Source organism: Calypte anna, chromosome 1, assembly GCF_003957555.1.
Source record: "Calypte anna isolate BGI_N300 chromosome 1, bCalAnn1_v1.p, whole genome shotgun sequence".
NCBI classification, from domain to species: domain Eukaryota; kingdom Metazoa; phylum Chordata; class Aves; order Apodiformes; family Trochilidae; genus Calypte; species Calypte anna.
In genome coordinates, this window is record NC_044244.1 from 48,696,021 (window position 1) to 48,716,073 (window position 20,053).

General features: G+C 40.4%; 1 protein-coding gene across 1 annotated transcript; it reads right to left on the minus strand.

The window, feature by feature from the left end:
- AGBL3 (ATP/GTP binding protein like 3) lies at positions 1-19,684 on the minus strand. Its single transcript, XM_030446006.1, has 14 exons — positions 19,337-19,684; positions 19,128-19,230; positions 17,095-17,241; positions 15,442-15,549; positions 13,174-13,279; positions 11,875-12,654; positions 10,176-10,338; positions 9,333-9,459; positions 8,748-8,845; positions 8,500-8,579; positions 7,343-7,409; positions 3,435-3,503; positions 2,147-2,204; positions 1-110 (listed from the first exon to the last, which is right to left on the minus strand). The coding sequence occupies exons 1-14, from the start codon at positions 19,682-19,684 to the stop codon at positions 31-33; spliced, it is 2,334 nt and encodes a 777-aa protein (XP_030301866.1). The 3' UTR covers positions 1-30.
- Between the last annotated feature and the right edge of the window lie 369 nt (positions 19,685-20,053).

Genomic DNA, 20,053 nt, shown 5'->3' on the forward strand with positions numbered 1-20,053 from the left:
AGGACAGGAAGACTTCTGTTCCGGACATTTCTACTTTGCTGCTTTCTTCAGAAATGAAGTCATTGATTTTGGACACTTGATAGCAGGCTCTTTCAAGGGTTTGTGGATATCTGCAAAGCCACAAAATTTGACACTAAGCACAATAAATTCCATTGTTTTTCAGTACTATGTCCACAGTGATGTTTTCTATTAAAATCCTATCAAAACCTCTGGCAAACCCAACCTCAAACTTCTTAATAGACTCAACATTACTGTAAGAAGCTTATTCTGTTTTAATATGAAACATTAACATTTTAAGTTTAAGAAAAACGGATTCTTAAGGCCTGAAAGAACCGAAGATCATTTAATAATTTGTTTCACTTACCATAAACAACAGGCTAGCAATTTCTTTCAGTTTTCTGTGGACTCTGTTCTAGACTGAGTGTTTGAAGTGAGACAGAGAACCCACCACATCTCCTGAAGCTTGCACTAATGTCAAACCATGCATCTCATATTTCTAATGGAAATTTGTCTGTTATCAATTGCAGTCACAGCCTGTCATGATTTCTTTTTCACAGACTGAATCTCTCTCTGACACCCTCAGCTGCTCTACTGAAGAACATTGGTGGGGCAAGCCCTGGTATCAGTACAGGTTGGGGTATGAAGTGATTGAGAGCAGACCTGAGGAGAAGGTCTTGGGAGTACTGGAAGATGAAAAGCTGGACTGGAGCTGGCAGCTCATCCAGCTCACAGTCCAGAAAGCCAGCAATATCCTGGGCTACATCCAAAGAAGCATGACCAGCAGGTCAAAGGAGGTCATTCTCTCTCTCTGCTCTGGTGAGACCACACCTGGAGTATTGTGCCTGTTGTTGGGGTCCTCAGTATACAGGAAAGTCATTAACCTGTTGGAGCAGGTCCAGAGGAGACATGAAAATGATCAGAGGGCTTGAGAACCTCTGCTGTGAGGACAGGCTGAGAAAGTTGGGGTTGTTCAGTCTGGAGAAGAGAAGGCTCAGCAAACACCCTATTGCAGCCTTTCAATACTTAAAGGGGGCTTATAAGAAAGATGGGCACAAACTTTTTATCAGGACCTATTGCTGTAGGGTAAGGGAAAATGGTTTTAAACTGAAAGAGGGTAGATTAAAATTGGATATGAGGAAGAAATATTTTGCAATGAGGATGGTGGGACACAGACCAGCTTGTCCAGAGAGGTGGTAGATGCCCCCTCCCTGGATGGTTGGGCAGAGCTCTAAGCAACATGATCTAGTCAAAGATGTCACTGCAGGGGTTGGACTAGATGACCTTTAAAGGTCCTTTCCAACCCAAACTATTCTATTGTTCTACTCTTTTAGGAGACAACTTTATTCACATAGGTCTCATTTCATCATAAAGTGAATGAACTGTCAAATCTCATGACAGTAGGTTTTCTCCAGTTCTTAAATGCTTTGAAGGTTTCTCTTTTGCATTCTTCTTTTTAAAAAGAATTATTTAAAATAATGATGGCACCAAAAGTAGTTAAAGCAATTCAATATGAGTCTCGGAGAAGTTCTGCAGAGAAGTCAAGATAGTTTTTCCCTTCTTTTGTTTTTCATGTAAGCAAAAACTGCATTTGTCCTCATTGCACAGTATGAAGATAACCCATGTTCAGCTACTTGCTTGCCTTGATACCTAAATCTTTCTCAGATTTCTTGGTGCTTGCAATGACACAAGCCATCCTGCTTAGTTTCTTTAGCCTTCACATTTGCTTCTTTCCTTTTGTCTGCACTAAATAAAAAAAAAATCTAGTTCACCCCTATTTTCTATAGGATTTGGCCTGCCTTGTTTGACTTCATTGAATGTGTTCTCCTCTAGTTTTTCTGGACAAAATGAGCACACTATTACAAATGGGTGCACCTGACTGCAAAGAGAAGTAAATTTTTTTCACCTCTGTGGAATTTACGTTTGCTTCAGTTCTTCTCCAGTGAAATTGTTCCCAATCAGTAAAGCAGAGTGTAATCATGTGATGAAAACAGGTTTAAGTACAGAAACATGAGCTCTTCCAAATTATGAGACGGAGTGTGAGAACTCTGTGTTTATCTTTTTGGGACAGACTCTGCTGAGATTTGAGTTTATAGAAAAAAATTGGTTTACTGGGATTTTCAGAATTAAGTAAACATACTGTGTTTACCTTTTTTAGCTGTGTCAAGTACCTGAAATAACTCATGTTGAGTTTCAGTGTGCTGAGTCTGTGAAACAGAACAGAAACATGAACAAATTATTAATTTTTTTTAAGTTTCAAAAGTTTGAATGACAGAAAGGTATTATCATTTTTATGACCAGGTATCTTATGGAATGTACACTAGGTTAGGACAGGGGAAGGTTTAAGAGTTTAAGAACTAGTGGGAAAAGAGTTAACATGTAAAGATCAGGCTTTTCCTTTTTTTGTTTTGTTTTGTTTTGTTTGTTTGGTTGGTTGGTTGGTTGGTTTTGGTTTGGTTTGGTTTAGTTTGGTTTTGGTTTTTGTTTTCCTCAAGTAGAAACAAAAGTAGGCATTCAGTATTTGGCCTGATTTTCAAAAGCTCAGAAAACTCAGCAACTTGTGTTCACTTCACAAGCTGTTGAGTGCTCAGCATTATAAAAAATATTTAAATCAAATCCCTTTTCATGAAAGTAAGAACAAAACATTAGACTCTGCTGTTTTAATCTAGGATTTTTAAATGTCAACTACAACAAAGCTCATATTTTCATAACAGTTATGTAAGATACTGAACAGCAATAACAGAGAAGTGACATTTTTACAAATGATGAGATCTTTTACCAACTGTTCTGAAAGTGGCCTTTTAATAAACTTAATCCCATGGTAATTCCTAGGTCAACTAATCCTGAATAAAGAATCACACTCTTTGAATGGAAGGAAGGGGCATAAGGCAGCTTGGCAAATATTGCCAGCACAAGTATGTCAGAGGTTAGCCCTGGTAATGATCCCAAAGTTAAAAAACAAACTCACTGTTTCCCCAGAACACCCTGCAACTTTTTCCTTCCATTCACAGTACAATACTGGACCAGAAAACAAAAAAGAAAATATTTTCATGGACTTGGCAAAAACCTTGTCCAATGAAACTGGAAGTGAAACTGAAGTCCAGCTGAGGGAATGCAGTGTTAGTAGTTTTGGAGACTGAAGAAGAGCTGGTATAACCTCCAGTTCCAAGGCAGTCCTTGGCAGACAGGTCTAAATGTATCAGATAGTATATTAATGAGACATAACTTTGACATTTTTTCCTGCCCCAGACTTTTTGATGTTGAGGCTTCATTCATAGATGGTATAGACAATGCAGAACAATACGCATTCTAGGGCAGCAGCTTTTGGTGACAAAATTGTTTGAACAAAGTTATGGTGGTTGAATTAAACAGTCATATATTAGTCTTCAGTCAGCAAAAGAGCACAACATGTTTCTAGTGGCATAAAAAATACTCACATTTTTGGTTTCATGACTTCTGTCCTTAGCAGTGCTGTGAAAATGTTCTCGTGATGTTTTAGTTTTTTTCTGCACAGAAAATAGTATGTAATTATTTTGATTCGTGGGGCAATATCATAGTTACAAAGAAAAAAAAGTTGCAAATAAAATGATAATCACAATGCCAGAAAGAACACATGTAATCAAGCACCTCATGATTTAATTCCTTATGCTGTTCTATTCAGCAAATATTTATGAACCTGGACACAAACATATCATAATGACAAGGGACCACGCTTCCTAGTCAATCTGGCTTGTTTATTTTTAGTCTGGGAACCTCAAGAGCCAGGCTTTCTCAGTAGCATTAATTGCCACTGCTCTGTTTTTCTGATGTGGGGACTTCTGAAAAGAAAGACTGGCATAAAACACAAAAAGCTTGAGAAGCACGTGTCTGCCTACTGAACCAAAGAAAACATTAATAAAGCATCCGCATTTATAATGTATATGTACGTAAAAAGGATAATACCCACCAAAATATTAATGTGAGTTCTTTACAAATGACAGCTTGCTTTCTCTAGGCAATAACAGTATTGCTGTTTCTAGGCTGACCATCAGCAAAGTGTTGCTGAGGGCTACATGCAGCTCCAGCATAAATAGGTTGTGTTGTATGTCATGTCAGAGTCAAAAAGTCTACTGTACCTGTGATATCCTTGCAATTCACCTTTTTAAAATGCCTTTAATAACTTACATCAGGAACATAAATTCTGTATGTCTTTTGATCTAATAACTTTAATGAGTCACTGAGGTAGATCCACATGGGAAAACATGCATTCTCATGGAAGGGACAAAAATAAGAAAGTTCTTGCAAGAATTATGTACCATTCTTTCAAACTCATTTGATAAACTGTTGTTACTTTCTTTACATAGGACACTATCACTCTGATGTGTTTTGCTGCTAGTATACACATTCAGCAAAAAGCACCTGAATTCACTGCATGAAGTATGCATGAATACAATTCATACAATTTCATTGCATGAAAAATGTCTGCCTATGTTTCAGCACAGGAATTGCTGAAGGGAACTGAGTGAAGCTCCTCTTAACTAATAGTTTTGCACTGTATATGGGTGTTTATAAGTATTGGCAAGCACACTCTTACAGAATCAGGCTCTTAGGTGGCCAAAGCTGTATTTCGTCCTGAAAGAGCTCTTTCTCTCATGAGACAGGCATGTGATGGGATGGGCTCTGTTCCAAGAGGGATCTCTGCCAGAAACGTGTCCTCTATTGTATTAATGTAGTGTATTTAGTGTACTAATTTGGAGTAATCAATTAAAACTCTGATTTCACAGACTACTGAGATCTGCTAAGGTTTTCCTGGTACTGAAGGATAAAGTCTCTTTTCCTTTGTCCTTGGTCCTGCCACTCCAAATTCCGCCACTTTCATCCCTGCTCCTAGCTAGTGTTTTTCTCCATCCCTTGAAACCAGCTCTAATGCTTAAAAAAACCCCCAACAAACAACAAACTTGTGTTAGCTGATTTTATTCATTAACCCAGCATAAAACCATCTGAAATAATCAGGTTTTAACCCATGCTTTTGTGTAGGTTTCCAATGACTCTTCTCAAGTGTTTCTAGGAAGGCATCCCTGCCCTTCTCTGTTCTTGGCTGTTCCTTTTATGCATGTGACCAAGCAAGTCTACGAGGTTTAAATACTAAACTAAATGGATAAGAAATAACACATTTTCTTCAGCAGCCTTCTGTGCTTGTCTGGACTTGGGTTATCCAAAGCAGTATTAGACCACTGCAGTTTTTTTTCCAGAGTGTTAAAGTCTCCTGCAAACCAAATCATCCAACAGTGTTCCACAGCTCTTATCACATTTGGATAAATCTTGTTCTAGGGCTTTTAATCCCAGTCCCTGGGGTGAATACTATGCACAGATGTTTTGCAGTAAACAGTTATGAATGGGAGTCACTTAGCAGCTTGCTCAATCTACAGCTTAGTTAGAAAGAGCAGATGAACCCAACTGCTTTGCTTATCTGTACTGTTTATAGACCACAAGAAAATGTTGCTTATAGATGTGAGAAAAAAAAAAATGGAATCAATCCCACTGACTTGTGAGTGTTTTGACACAAGCAAGGCTATTTTTAGCAAATGAAGTGGAAAGGCTCAGAGTTTTAGTCAGCTTTTTCTCATGTTGTCAGTCCTGGCAGCTGCCAGCCCCAAGTCACACGCCCATGCATGGGCACACTGCCAGACAGACAAGAGGAGGTAGGGAAAGAAAGCATGAGGGGCTGAGAAATACTAAAAGGCTCAAGATACTTGGTGTTACCCAGAAAATGCTCATAACTTAAGGTTCAGTTACCATTTTAATTCTAAAGTTTTCATTTTTTAATAATTTTTATTTTTAAATCCAGCACTGGGAAAAGTGCCACATGGATTTATCATTCACATATGAATAAACTCAATCCCAAAAGCAGCATTATAAGAACAACATGACAGAGGGTACATCTAGTAAAAAAAAAAATCTCAGTATTCATCCTTCCTCTGTGTACTTTCACTAACCCTCTGCTACCAGCCCTTGTACTGTGCAAAATAAACTTTTCATCCAACCCACTACAGCTGTCCTCTATAACTAATATAGTTCTGGAAGTACCATGGCATCAGTGGTGGAAATTCCTGCTTGGTTCCTTAACATAAGAGGGGAAGAAATGTCAAGCTTGGATGAATATTAAAAGTTGTCATCAACCTTGCATAAATCCATCAGGAAATACTACCCCCCAGATAGGCTATTAAGTAGAAAGTCTGTCTGAACTTAATTTTCCTCAAGTGCAAAATCCTTTGGCTTAAAGTCTGGATGACAGTAGCACTAATTGGAACTGTTGGATTTTGCACAGACATGTTCTCCATACAAGTCCTCCAAGGACAAAAGCCTTCAGGGAAGAACGGAGCACAAAAAGGGATCTGTGGCAGCTTCCTTCACCACAAGAGATTATCTGGCTATATCTTGTTTCAAACTATCATCTCTTAAACTAGAACTAAAATTCTAAATCATGCCATTTGACAACCAGCCCAGTCTGCAGAAATGCCTGAGTTTCTTGCAAAGTGTTACAGGAGTCACTTCAGTTTTACACACTCTTAGTACACAGATTCCCCTTTCCTCCCTTTGTTTGTTTACTGTATTAATGTAGTAAACAGGAAGCAACAATTTATGGGAGCTACTATGGTTGGCTAAAATTCATCCCCAAGATTTCTAAAAGGAACAGCCTCACAGAAGTTTGTTTTGCTTTTCTACAGGAAAGATCTTGTTATTGTGGTAATCACAGGAACCAAATCAATGAATGCCAAATAAAGAAGGACAAAAAACTTTTCCAACCCATTCTTTTCAGAGAAACAAGTAAATACAGGTTTTAGGAAAACAAAATGTCTCATTGTCCTCCTGAGCAAAAACTTTGTTAGCTCTGGGCTTACATTTGCCTATGAGCTTATAAGTAGGTGATGGAATAGTGTGATCCTGGCAGCATTTGGCACCAGTGAAATGACTTCCCTGCATCTGTGAGGGGAGAACACAACTCCCAGACATTGTGAACTGGGTATTTGCAACATTTATATGGCTGACACCAATCTGCAGGTGGACAGGATGCTGGTGCTCTCCTCCTCAAACTGACCCTATGCCTCCTTACTAAGCTGTACTGCAGAACCTGACAGGTAGAAAAAGCCACCTTCTGGACAATTGGGATTAAGCTACAGGGAAAATCAATACTAATGCTCTGTGCTGTTAAATTTGACTATATCTCTATAAACTACTGATTTGTTAATTATTATTCTGACTGACTTAATTCTAAGGTTCTTCAAAATAGATCCTATTAAACCCTAGTATTCATTCCTAGTGGCATTCATGACAGAGATGCAGACAAGAAAAACTATTAGCTTACCTTAGTACCTAGTTTTGGCTGGTGTGCAACAAGTTCAAAGGAGTCTGAGCTGTCAGAATCTTGGCTGCTGTGAAAGACAAGAATAATTTTGTTTAATTTCCAAATGTAGTGATTGCAAACAGTATTTGCAGCATCCATTCCAACCATTAGAACCTGTTTTCTGTAAAACCCTAGCTCAAGAGATCTAAATGTGTTTTCCATGTGCCTGTCTTCCAGATCTGCATTTTACTTCTACAGACCTGCAGTTACCCTGCAAAAAGTGGGCACCATCATAGAGAAAGCTTGGTTATTGAAAGAGATGCTGTCTATCCAGAGGACATTTCCTCCTTTTACCTAGTATTTTTTTAGTTCTGCTTCTCACCCCCTCATCATCCTCTTTGTTTCCAGCAAGTCTTCACCTAGTTCTCGGATGATGCATTAAGTTCTCGTGTCTCTTTGTACTTCCTTGCAGTTTAGCACTGGTTGTGAAGCTCAGCTCTTGATTTCTATACTCTAGGCACCTAAATTTTGATGAGACAGATCCAACCTACCAATGTTTTCCCGAAAAAGAAATGTACAAAAGTTTTATTCCCTAATAAATTACCACAGAGCAAGAGCTGTTCATAACAGATAAATGTCCTCCTCTCACAAATCACAACTGATTTTGCAAGTCACTCACAGTCTGCGCTGTCACAGGAGGAGCTGATCATGTTTAACAGGAGTAGTGTTTGGTCAGCATCCAGATTCCTGTGCTGCTATCAACTACCCTGAACTTAGCCCCTTTCAGTAAATGGAGTAAGATTAGCATCACACATGGTTAATGAAATCAACTTTACACAAAACCAAAAGAATACATCAAGTTATGTTGTGACTAGATTGTTCTGCAAAATGTAAAGTTGAAACAAAAGCATATTGATTTAAGTGATACAATAGACCAAGCTCTGTACCAACACAGATTCATTTCTCTTTCAGGAAGAGACAGAGCTCTGCTTCTAATTAAATGCTATTAAGGTCTGGATATAAGATTTGTATGCAATTTTTTTAAGGAGTGTTAAATTAAGAAGAATGACAATTTAGAGCCTAATTTTAGTAACATTTCTAACATTTACTCTGGCACTCTTTACGAAGTGCAGAGAACATATAATACATTGTGGCATATTACAATAGTTCTAAGTTACCTGGAATCCCAGAGTAGCACATCAGAATTCTTGACCTTGGGGTTCAACCTATCTTCCTGTTTCACTACTTTCTCGTGTTCCTTCAGGCACAGATAATAATAAGAAACACCACAAATTTAGTTTCCTGTCTCAAGAAAGCCTTTATCAAATTCAGTGTTGTTATAACTCTGTAAAATATTATATTTTGTCACAAGAGGATGAACAGGATGAAGAGGCAGCAAAAGAGTCCTAGGGGGGACTTGCCTTACCTCCTTGTTATGAACACTGTAGTTCAAGAGAGCATCACAGAAATGCTGTCCTATTGACTCTAAGTCTTTCATATCAAAATGGGTGCTTTGTCTGCCGCCTGCAGCATCAACAGGAGTAAGACAGAAATGAAAATATCAGTCATTTTCCTGTAATGTTCCAGGATGGTGGCTGGCTGCAAACTCACATATCTTTCATTGACAGATGCTAGACAGGTCTCTGACTGCTGGGTTTGTATGGTAGTACAGATCATTATTCTGCCTATATGAACAAAATCTATCCACTCAGAGGGGTTTAACTATAATGTGTATTTAAGTAATTCCCAATTAGAAAATTTCCTAAAAATGCAACTGGCTTTAGCTACTGCTTTAAATTTGCCATCCACTAACATTATTTCATGATACATAAGCAATAATGCCAGCAGTGGCCTAAAGGGTTGCTAGGTGAATGCTCTAATTTCAGTGATCATTCATCATTCATTTCTACCCAGTAAGACAGAACACCAACAAGGGGATGGTAGCTCAAGCAACCACAGGTAAAGGTCTTGTATGATGATTCCTACTAAATAGCTACAGAGAGTGTCTCACCCAACTGAGAGCCACAGATGGAGGCTTCCAGGGTGTAGCTGTTGCTGATGCCCATCTTCCACATTACCACTCGACCCGTGCCTGCTTTGCTCTTTTGTACTCTGAAACGGCAGTCTGGGAATGAGAACTTACAAAAGGAAGGTACAGCATTAGCCTTTGAAGTTAATAGGAAGATGCAACCATTTCATTATAACCCTGCAAGTTTTTTTTATCTACCAGATAAACACTCATGAGCTTTAGCTCTACTTGAACACTGCACAGCTGAGCTCAGAGCATACTGTTATATTATTGGTATAATGGAGATGTAGGTGAAACAACAAACCTTTGATTCAAATGAAGCTCAGACAGTCAGATTTTGCTGGAAAATGACATATTTTAAAAGCCATAATTTCCTACTAAACTTCTTTTTTTCCTAGTTGATATATCTTACATAAATATGGTGATGATGAAAAGCTTTTCAACATAAGTTTCAAAAAGGATTCAATCTGGAGAGACATTTTTCTCCTTTAGTTTCTCTCATATATGAGTATACAATCTTTAACTTTAGTTAGTGTCACTGTTAAAACAATGTTACTTTGATATTCCATTTTTCCCCCCAATTCTTTAAAAAAGCGTTTTAAAAATGCTAACTTTATGTACCAACTTATCATGACACACTGCAGTACTGAAATTTCAACAGAGTTAACATTTCATTTTGCTGCCTTTTCTACTTTCAGACAACTGAAAATTATTTCACTGGGTGAAGTGTAGTATTTTAGTAAATGTGATACCTTAACAAAAAATTAAGGATCCCAGATGGTTGATTTTTCAGGAAACTAAGTTTCTAGTTAGACATTTGCTTACCATATCTGGGCAGCTCTTGCTCAGCAAGAGTGGGAAACTGCGTGGATGTGCGCATGGTGCCTTTCCTTCATGCTTTCTCTCACAGCCATACATGAAGACATTTTGTTTCCTGTTGTGACCATGGATGTCACAATACAGAAAAACATCACGTTGCTCCATTACTCTGTAATACGGGATGACATAGAATACTTTATTAAAAGTGTGTTTTTCAGTCCACCTCAGAAACTAGTCTAAAATAATAAGTTACACTGAAGCTCAAGCGTAACCTAAAGAGCAAGAAATCAGTACAGGTTTCATATTCCCAGCTCTAAGGTGTGTGCTAGACTAGAGCCAAACTGCTCGGTTCTGCCGGAATAAAACACTTGTCACTGCACAGAAATAAGATATGAGCCTATGCCCCATCAGCCTTTGTCCATGTGTTTGTTCTAACTCTCAGGCTCAGTTATTATATACATCCGTCTCTGGAGATGTGTACATGACCACACCGTGAAGCTGAAACCTGCTCTTCTTATCTCCTGCTCTTTCACTATTGTAAATGTGCTGCACAGTTATGAGACTGAAGCATCAATGTCAGTGCATGCTCTTCCCTTCATCAAACTGGAGACATGAATTTTTATGCTGTGCCAGAATTCTGCAGTATATTATTGCACAACTAACTTTTTAAAGAAAACCTGCAGGTAGACACATTGGGGTTTAGCAACCCACAACCCTAATGTCCCAATTTGCTTTGAAGCAGAGCTCTAGAGAGGAGATATGATGACACTGCAAAGTATCACCTGGGGCTTTATGTTGGGCAGGAGTTGGAAATCCATGGTGGAACTAAGAAGGAAGCAGTAATAAACATATCTGTCTCAGCTGACAGTAACAGAATGTGAGGCTGAATGTCAGTGGCATTTCAGCAGGCATAATTAATATTAATTACAGGGCACTTACACGGGCAGGCTGTCTTCATATAGTAAAACAGGGAGGAATTCTTATGGAAAAGGGGAAGTGCAGCACTCATCCCCTCTAAGCTAGGGATCTATATGCCAAAACATTCATTTGAAAGAACACAGATATTAAGACAGGCTGTAACTAGATGAAAAACATTAAATGTACTAGTTGTGTCACTGCCTTTTTACACACAAGTCTTGTTTGCATTAATTTGTTAGAGAAGTTAAACCAGAGGGATTTAGTTTCTTAGCTGAAGATTTTGTTTAACAATCAAAGGCTTAGTTTTATATCCAGAGTATCAATCTTCCCATGGCTAGAAGTTTGCATAAGACATCAAACACACTTGTAGCAAAGCATTTAGAAAATTTGGCAATCTTTGCTGTCAAATCAACACCTGTGATCTATTCTGAACCCACCTTCCTTCTGGGAGGTGATTGAATTCCAGAAAATAAGAAAATGAGAGAAATAAGGTATTTGATAAGTAGATTTTGGCAGAAGATAGTGGGGAGAAGTATTCTGACAATGGTTTGACAAAACCTGTTTTACCATGGAGACATAACTTATTACCAGGAATGGAGAAATCATAATAAAGGAAAACCTGCACAATACTAATGAGAAAAGAACCCACTCTGGAATGCAATTGAATCTAACCAAAACTGACATAAATGCTTAGATATGGAGGAAAGATGCAAACAGTACCAAAATAAGACACAACAGCAAAGAGACAATGGGGCATCTGTTCTAAAGGGAAAGAAAATGAGGTTACCTTTTGATCATGTTTTGGGTATACCAGATGGAAGGATACCATTTCTTCACATTGGATCTATATTTGCGGTTCAAGTCCTGACCTGTTAAAGAGCAACGGTGATTCCCCACAATCACGCCGTCAGGATTCAACATGGGTACCACTTTGAAAACAAAATTGTCCCGTAGCAGTTGAGCTTTGTCTGAATCTCCAAGAATGTAATCCAGAAAGCCCTTCATTATCCAGGAACTGTTAGTTTCTCCTGGATGCACCCTCGCTGTTAGTATCACAGCCTTCCTCTCAGTGTCCTTGTCACTTTTGGAGGGGTTGGTGATAGTTAAAACATTCACTATGTTTCCCGCCAGTGAACGGCACAAGATGTGGATCTTGCAGAACTTGGACTTCACTGGATCTTTAGAGATGGCCACCAGGTACTCCTGCAGGTTGGAGTAGGTGTAAGGATAGCAGTGGGCAAAGTAACAAGTGTCTTGGTCGTGAGGGAACTGAAACGTCCAAGTGAGCGAGAAATATCGATGTCGGCCTTGGCCCACATTGTTTGCATAATATTTGACTTCATTTCCAGTCCTTCGCCAGCCAACCCGGTGCTTCTTAGCGTCGGCTTCTGAGTACAACAGTGGCTGCAAGCCACGTTTGTATAAGCTGTTACGCTTGGAAAAGTTGACAATAGTGAAACGATATGGGACCCCTGCCTGCGTATTGCTTACTTGGAAGTAGTACCACTGTGTGTGTCTGCTGGTGTAGAGGTCAGTGCGCAGTGTCAGCTGGTACTCAAATTCGTTGCTGGTAGGCAGAAAGAAGACAAAAAGTTGTGACACTGGGCAGCAGGGCAGGATGATGCAGTGCCAAATAATGGGGGCTGGCATTTAAAAGCACCTGGTGGTGAATCAGGTGCAAATCCAGTTTACACTGTCGTAAATCAAAGTCTACGTAGCTGCCAGGAGAGGGTGCCTAAGCACACTAATGATGACAATAATGCAGCTGCTGTTTTATTTAGGACTTGTAATAATAACCAGGATTTCTAAAAATGTTCTCCACACTATGCTTTGAAAGAAGGTGCTTAAGAACAGGTGTTGGGTTTGTGTCAGTGATTATCACCTGTAGAAACTGTCCAGTGCAACATGGCTTAAGGTAATTTCTAGTGAAGGCTACAAGAAACTACTTTTCATGCTTATTCTACAAATGTAAAACAAGTTACAAACCTAAAGTAACACATTCTGGTCAGAAATTAATATAAGGCTGCTGATAATAACAACTCAGACAACACCATTGTAATAAAGGAAGAAAATATTAGAAACTTACATTTTTACCACTTTCTGCAAATTCCCACTTTCAAACCTTGCTTCGAAGATCAGCGTGTTGTCCTCTTTCTGATGGAGGGCTGGGTTCAAGGGGCAGTGATCTCTCACTTGGGAACAGATAAATCAGGAGTTTTGTTAGCTAGGGGAAGGTACAGAACAAATATCTTTAATTTCAGTCCAAAAAATTTTAGGGAATACCTGCATGCCTCTCAAAATTCCTTCTAGAAATAGACAACTGCATGGATCTGAACTTCAAAGCATGTCTTAGGTAAGGGTAAAAGGAATTATACAAGTATTTTCTTGCCCATTCACACTTAACTTGATGGATTACAGCCAGCCTAAGCTCTGATTCTGTCTTGGAGATTCCTATGTCCCTCTTTACAAGAAAATGGAAATTCATACTCTCTGCTTAAGCAAAGAAACAGTCAGGTGGAAAGACTCTAGGACTCAGCTTCCTCAAGTCTTTTCATCAAATGGGCAACCGCTGTACTCAAGAATCGTATGTAGTTGACAACTGTTGCTATCACTTAGTTTTTAAATTTGTGTATTCAATTATTCCAGACTAGAAGTAAAAAGATGAAGCTCAAACCCAGCAGCAATCACTGCTATGTTGCAACTGACGTGTTCACATCACTTTTTAGTGTGCAGTCAAATGGTACAGAATGAAATGCATGGATAGAATCCACGATTTCTATTATGACATTTTAATTTTTCTACATGGGAGTCACCACTGGATTACATTTTTCTTTCCCAAATCAACTACAGATGCAGGAACTCAGCAGCAGGCAATTCCCAGACAGGCAGCAAGCCTGGCTACTGCTAAATTCAAATTGAAATTGAGTGGGAATCAGGAGAGTGCTGCTGCTGTCTCCCACAGGATGCAATGGCTCATTACATGCCAGTCTGAGGCACTCTGGTCATAAATACACAAAACACAGCTGCCTGTGCTACCCTATAGAGCTTCTCTTGTGAGGAGGATTTTAGGGTTTTGAAAAACATATTTATTGCTATATAATGGCAAAGATACTAAGATGGGTTTGTCCCAGCAACAGGATGAACACTAACTCCATGGGACTTCAAAGTTCTCCTCCTCCCACCTGCTTCTGTCCCTCAGCCAGCTGCAGTGCCCAGCAGCTCAGCTCTCACAAGGTATCAGCTTTCCCTGTTGCAAGCAAGGACGGGCAAGTAAAGGCTGCAGAGCTCTGAAGTTCTCTGTTGGTCCTACCACCAGCTAAAACTAAGGCAAGGGTGCAAAGTTGCACACTCTCAACAGTGAACATACAATGAGAGTAATTTAAAAACTCATGCTGTAGTCAGGAGATGCTAACCACTGCTATCCATATGTTTAGATACATAAACTTCACGGTGATAGCAAATGCTCATGTTCTGCTGCAGCTTTATGTTTGCTAGACAAGGAATTGCTCAATGCCTGCAACTGCCTGCACAAAATCATCACTCAGAAGGAGGGAGAACTGGCCACACTTAAAGGCAGAAGTTTTCACCTCCTTGGTTGGGAAGTTTTATTCATGAAGCCTGAGAACTATGATACCAAAACACACACTTTACTGGAGAGTTGTACAGGCCGAAGTAAGAACCACTTCCAGTCGCCTCTGCATGAGGTTTAAGTCCATAAAAAAGGACATAGAAGGTTTCATTTTTAAAGAACAGCAACTAAAGGAAGGTAACAGAAAGCACTGGTCTAGTTTTCAAAAAGGTGGGGAACTAGGATTCAGATCCACATCTTATCCCTTTCAATAAATTACCAGGTTGAGCTGCAGAGAACAGAGGTTCCTTCCTAGTCAGAAAGCAGTTACCAGTTTTCTTGGCCACCAAATGTAGCAACCTACTAGTGAAAGGTAACATATTCATACTGCACCAGTTCCTAATTTCTAAATAAACATGATGTCAAAGAGTACTTTAGTACTGATCTTGCAGCTACACAGCTCTCATCTTTTTTCACTCTTCTGGCTGTTATATTACTCCACTCGTATTTTCATAAAAACCTCATTTTAAGCTGGTTCATACTGTTATTTACTGATAACAATGGCTTGAACTGAGCTGGAGTTCTGAGATAACAGTATAAGCACAGCTCATAGTTGATGAGGCAGCTGTGTAAATGATTTCCTTCCTTATGTATGGAAAAATAATTTATTCCCAAGTGCTTCAAAATAGCAATAGAAAATCAGATTGATTTCATCAGGCTTTGCATTAGATTCATACAGGATATCAAAGCAGGTGCTTTGACAGCATGATTTCTCAGTGTTCCCACCTTCTTTGCCTGGATAAACAACAGTGCCTGTCTCAGGAGTTTGGTATTGTGGTGTCATCTCCAAACCTGTTGGAGTGTACAATGGCTCAGGGGCAGTGGGTACCCAATCTGAAAAAGGAGAGAAACACAGGAGTACAAGAAGGAAACTTGTATAAGAGCCTTTAAAATATGAAGAACACACTGAAATGTGGTTCACCCTATTTATATCAGTTGTACATAAAAGAATAAGGAATCATACCCTTTTGAAGCTAATTTTTTTGATCTATGAACAAATCTTCACTGTAACTCCAAATAAAAACATGTATCAATCTGTGCATGGACTAACTTTGGCTGTGCAAACTTACTTCTGTTCCCTGAACAGCTTTCTTGCCATCAGTGAGGATGACAATGGTGAACATTAGGCAGTGTGGGTGCCATTAGGAAAGCAGATGCTCCAGCCACAGTGTGAAGTCACTGACTGCTGACTGCACAGATGCTGGGTGGCTGTAATGCGTTGCCTTTGTGTAACTCACACGACATCTGCTTGGCATGTCAAAGATCTGTTAACACCAATTAATTCTCATAGCGGGACTTTCCTTGTTGTAATACTGATGGCAGCCCCATTGCATTCAAGATACTGGCACCTATTTTCAAAGCTAACAGAATAAAGGCATAGGTGTCCCAGTCCCACCTCTGTGAGTTTCCAATTTCTACTAATTACTTCCAGATTGGAACTGGTTGTATCTATAAAGCACAGTGACTGGCCAAGTCTTCACTGCCTCATAATGGGTTTGCAGCATGACTTTTGCACAAACTGCATACAAGCAGTTATTAGTTGACATTCATATTTAACTGAAATACAGTGCTGGCATTGCTAGCAATAGGATGAGATTTGTACTGAATTAGCAAGACTTCAGGTCAGTGCCTTGTTGGGTTTGCTTTGTCTGAACTTCTATTTAACTGCCTGCAGCTTTGTTTCACTTAGTTTAGCTGTGACAGCAATTTCTCTAATTTAAAACATATTTACAGCTAATTTATTTCACTTTTGTTTATTTTGTTTATTTTTGTTTATTATATAGGCTTATATGTACAGAAGTAACAAGCAGTTATTCTTTGTAGAAATGGAGACCTAGAGCTTGAAAAAATTGGTTTTAGGGGTAAGAAAGAGAACAAGGAAACAGTACCTAACACATGTAAAGAACACTGTATATGGTGAATTCAGATGTAACATAAAGCTGAAGATGGATGAACAGAAAGGTGTAAGAGTGAGCTAGTAAGCAGATGAAAATGACTCGAGTTATTTGCATCCTAAAATGTGGAAGAAGAAACTATCCATGCAATATTGTATTTCTCCTAGCAAAGGACTCCAGAGGCTGATAATTCACAACAAACAATCCCTCCCCTTCACCAGAACAAAACCTCTCCTATGAAACCACTGACCTGTGGACCTAGAGGGGCAGTAGAAGAAGACAGAAAAAGGGTGTGAGTAAAGCATATGTACAATAATTTTAACTGTATTATTTTTTTTTCTGTAGCAATTCAAGCTGGATTAATAATTATTTGTTTTTTTAATATTTCACTGATACTAACAATAAATTCTTGACTTTATTTATATAAAAGGTGTGCTTTGTTTTTGCCTATACTTAAGATTTTGAGCCTAATGCAATAACTTACCAATGTGCTCAATTCTGTCCCTGATGACTTCATAACGATCCGGCCAGTTCACAAGGAAAAACTGACCAGCAGGTGCCGAGTCATCAGGAGTCTGAGGCTCCTGAGGATGGGGTTCCGCTGCCTCTGAGTCAGATGATAACTTTTGCCCTTGGAAAAAGATGAGCACAAACGGAATCTATAAGAAAGTGGAAGAACCCTCACATCAGACTCTGTTGCTCTTCTGAGTTGAAACAGACTATGGTGATACTGTGGTTCTGTGGTTCTGTGAGAGGTTATGGTGATTGTCTATGTGAAATTAATATAACTAAACATGGCACAATGAAATTACATCCCACTGTGATGTAAATGTAATGCTCTGTCCTATAAATCACTCTGAGTCACTGAATTTAAAAATAGTGTTGAATGAACAGTTAATTTAATAAACCACAAAGAACATCCAGTATTCAAATACAGCAGAGAATAGCTTATCTGGGTTCCTATAGAAAATGTTGGCATTTTTTAGTATTGTTGCTTTTACTACTAGTGAGTTATGGTAGCCCCTACAATCTGAATATCTGAGTCAAATTTGTACTGTGTGGGAATCTAATTACCTTTAGACCAGTTTCTTGATCTACTTCTGCTCACAACAAACAAAAGAATAAGCAAAGGTGCTTCATCTGAAGGATCTGGTTTCAAGCATAGATGACATAATATACAAAATGTAAATAAAACCAAAAGTGCTGAATCAATTTTTAAACTTTAATAGATACCTGGCTACTATAATGCCAAATGAGTAACTTGTGATCAAGGGCATGCTGCAAGAAAGGACTGAGATACTTTCTTACTTATGTCAAAAAACATAAAATGTGGATGGACCTAGATCCAATTTTGTTTAGAGCTTGACAGTTACATGAGTACTAATACCTTCCCTCATCCCTTTTTCATCCACCCTGTGGTCTTTTGGGGAAAATGTAGGGGAATAACTGAAAGAGTCCTAACCTGCAAGAACAGCACATGGTGAACTGTCTTCTGCTACCGATGAGTTAGGGCAACCTTCATCCTAGACAAATAAATAAATACATAAATAAAATAGTAAAATAAAATTGGAAGTCCACAGTAGGACAGCTTGTTTATTTTCAGAGAGAAGAGCTGCCCCTGTTTTGGTTTACTTTATGTCCTGAGAAAGAATTAGGCCAAATTTACATGGTTATGTACTCCATTATTATTCCTGTCCACTGCTCAAGGAGATGTTGTTTAACCTGCCCTCTTTTGTTTCCCCAGTGCCCCTCTTGTGCAGTACCTAGTATTCTTACTGTGGTGTGAAAAGCTAGAGCAGAAAACTGAGGTAAGAAAAAAATGTTTGTTTTTCAGCTGCATTAATTAGCCCTCTGTTCCTGCTCATCAAACAAGCATACAGATTTAAGATCAGGAGAGGTAATGGAAAATGCTAGTGAGGACAGCCCTTCTGGTTGCATCCCAGAAACATGTCACAATTATCCCGAAGCATGAAGGACAGGGACAGGGAGCTGAGGATCTTGATTCTGGTTCTTTGAGGGGTAACACTTGGCAAAAAAGAAAAAAGCACGACTCTGCAGCCAAAGTATACAGGGGCTAGAAAAGAAACCAGCTACCCTGGTTTAAATCTGAAGCACAGTGGCAAGGCAGCACCAAGAGAACAAGTTTCGTCCCCTTCACTGTGCTTAACAAAGAACACTTATTTCCTGCGTCCCCTTTCACTTCACATATCCAGCTAAAACACTTATTTCTTTCCCGGAATATTAATAAATGTTGCTAAAAGCAAATGCATTTCACAGCTGGCAAGAGTACTCTCAGCTTTATTTACCGCCCCTACTTACGTTCACCACATTTGCAAATACAACACGGGGCTTCTAAAAAACATGCTAATCCCGTAGCTTGGATTTTACAAGCCAAGAACTGGGAAAAGTTCAAAAAGTGGAAACCAAAGCAGAGTTAAAACCAGAGCGCAGAGGAGGAGATGGAGTCCTTGGCTTCTCCCGCCCCTCGGCACACGGGCAGCGCCGGGCTGTGGGTACCGTCAGACACAGACAAGTCCCCAAAATTTAGGTTACGGACACGCGTGCGCTCTGCCGTGCATTCCGGGTGCCTGTAGAAATGGTGTGCTACCGGGGCTGCGTGCTGGGGAGAACAAGAAGCAACCGCTCCTAAGGAACTACGGACGATTTCCCCACGATGCGGGATGCCCTCGGGGGAGGGGCTGGGGACAGGTGCCGAGGGGACTCACGGAGCTGCCCTCCTCCCTGACGGCGAGGCTCTCCCCATCCCGTCCCTCTGCCCGGGCGTTGGGACAGGGCATCCCGAAGCGCCAGCACCGCCGCGGATCTCGGCCTCCCAGTGCCCGCTGCGAACCTCCCGGGACCCCGGAGTGCGAAACCCCCGGGCCCCGACGGCCGGGGCTGCACCGGCCCCCGACCCCACTCCCCCCGCCCCGCTCTCGCCAGAGTCCGTTGCAACGGCTGAAGGGAGGGGCCCGGGGGAGCGGGGGTTGCCCGCGGGCGCGGGTGAGGCCTGGTCGGCGGCCGGCGGGGCAGCAGGGATGGGGGGTCTGGGGTGGGCTGCGTGGTCCTCGCATGGCGAGGGCAGGGTGCGGCCTCCGTCCTGAAGGTGCGGGGGAGCAGCGGCCTCGAAGCAAGGGGAGAACGGGGGTTTTGTTCCCGTGGCGTGAAGCCTTTTCGGCCTTCAACTCAGGGAACGCACGGAACATAAAGCTTTGCCATAGAGTAAATAAAGTGTTTACAAACCCAGGCAACACCATCCGCATTCCTGCGTCCTCGCCTGGGGTACTGTGTCCGGTTATGAGGTCCGCAGTACAGTAAGGACATGGAGATAGGGGAGCAAGTCCAGAGGAGGGATACGAAGGAGATCAGGGGGCTGGAGCAGTTCTCCCGTGAGGAGAGGCTGAGGGAGACGGGGATGTTCAGCCTGGAGGAGAGCAAGCTCT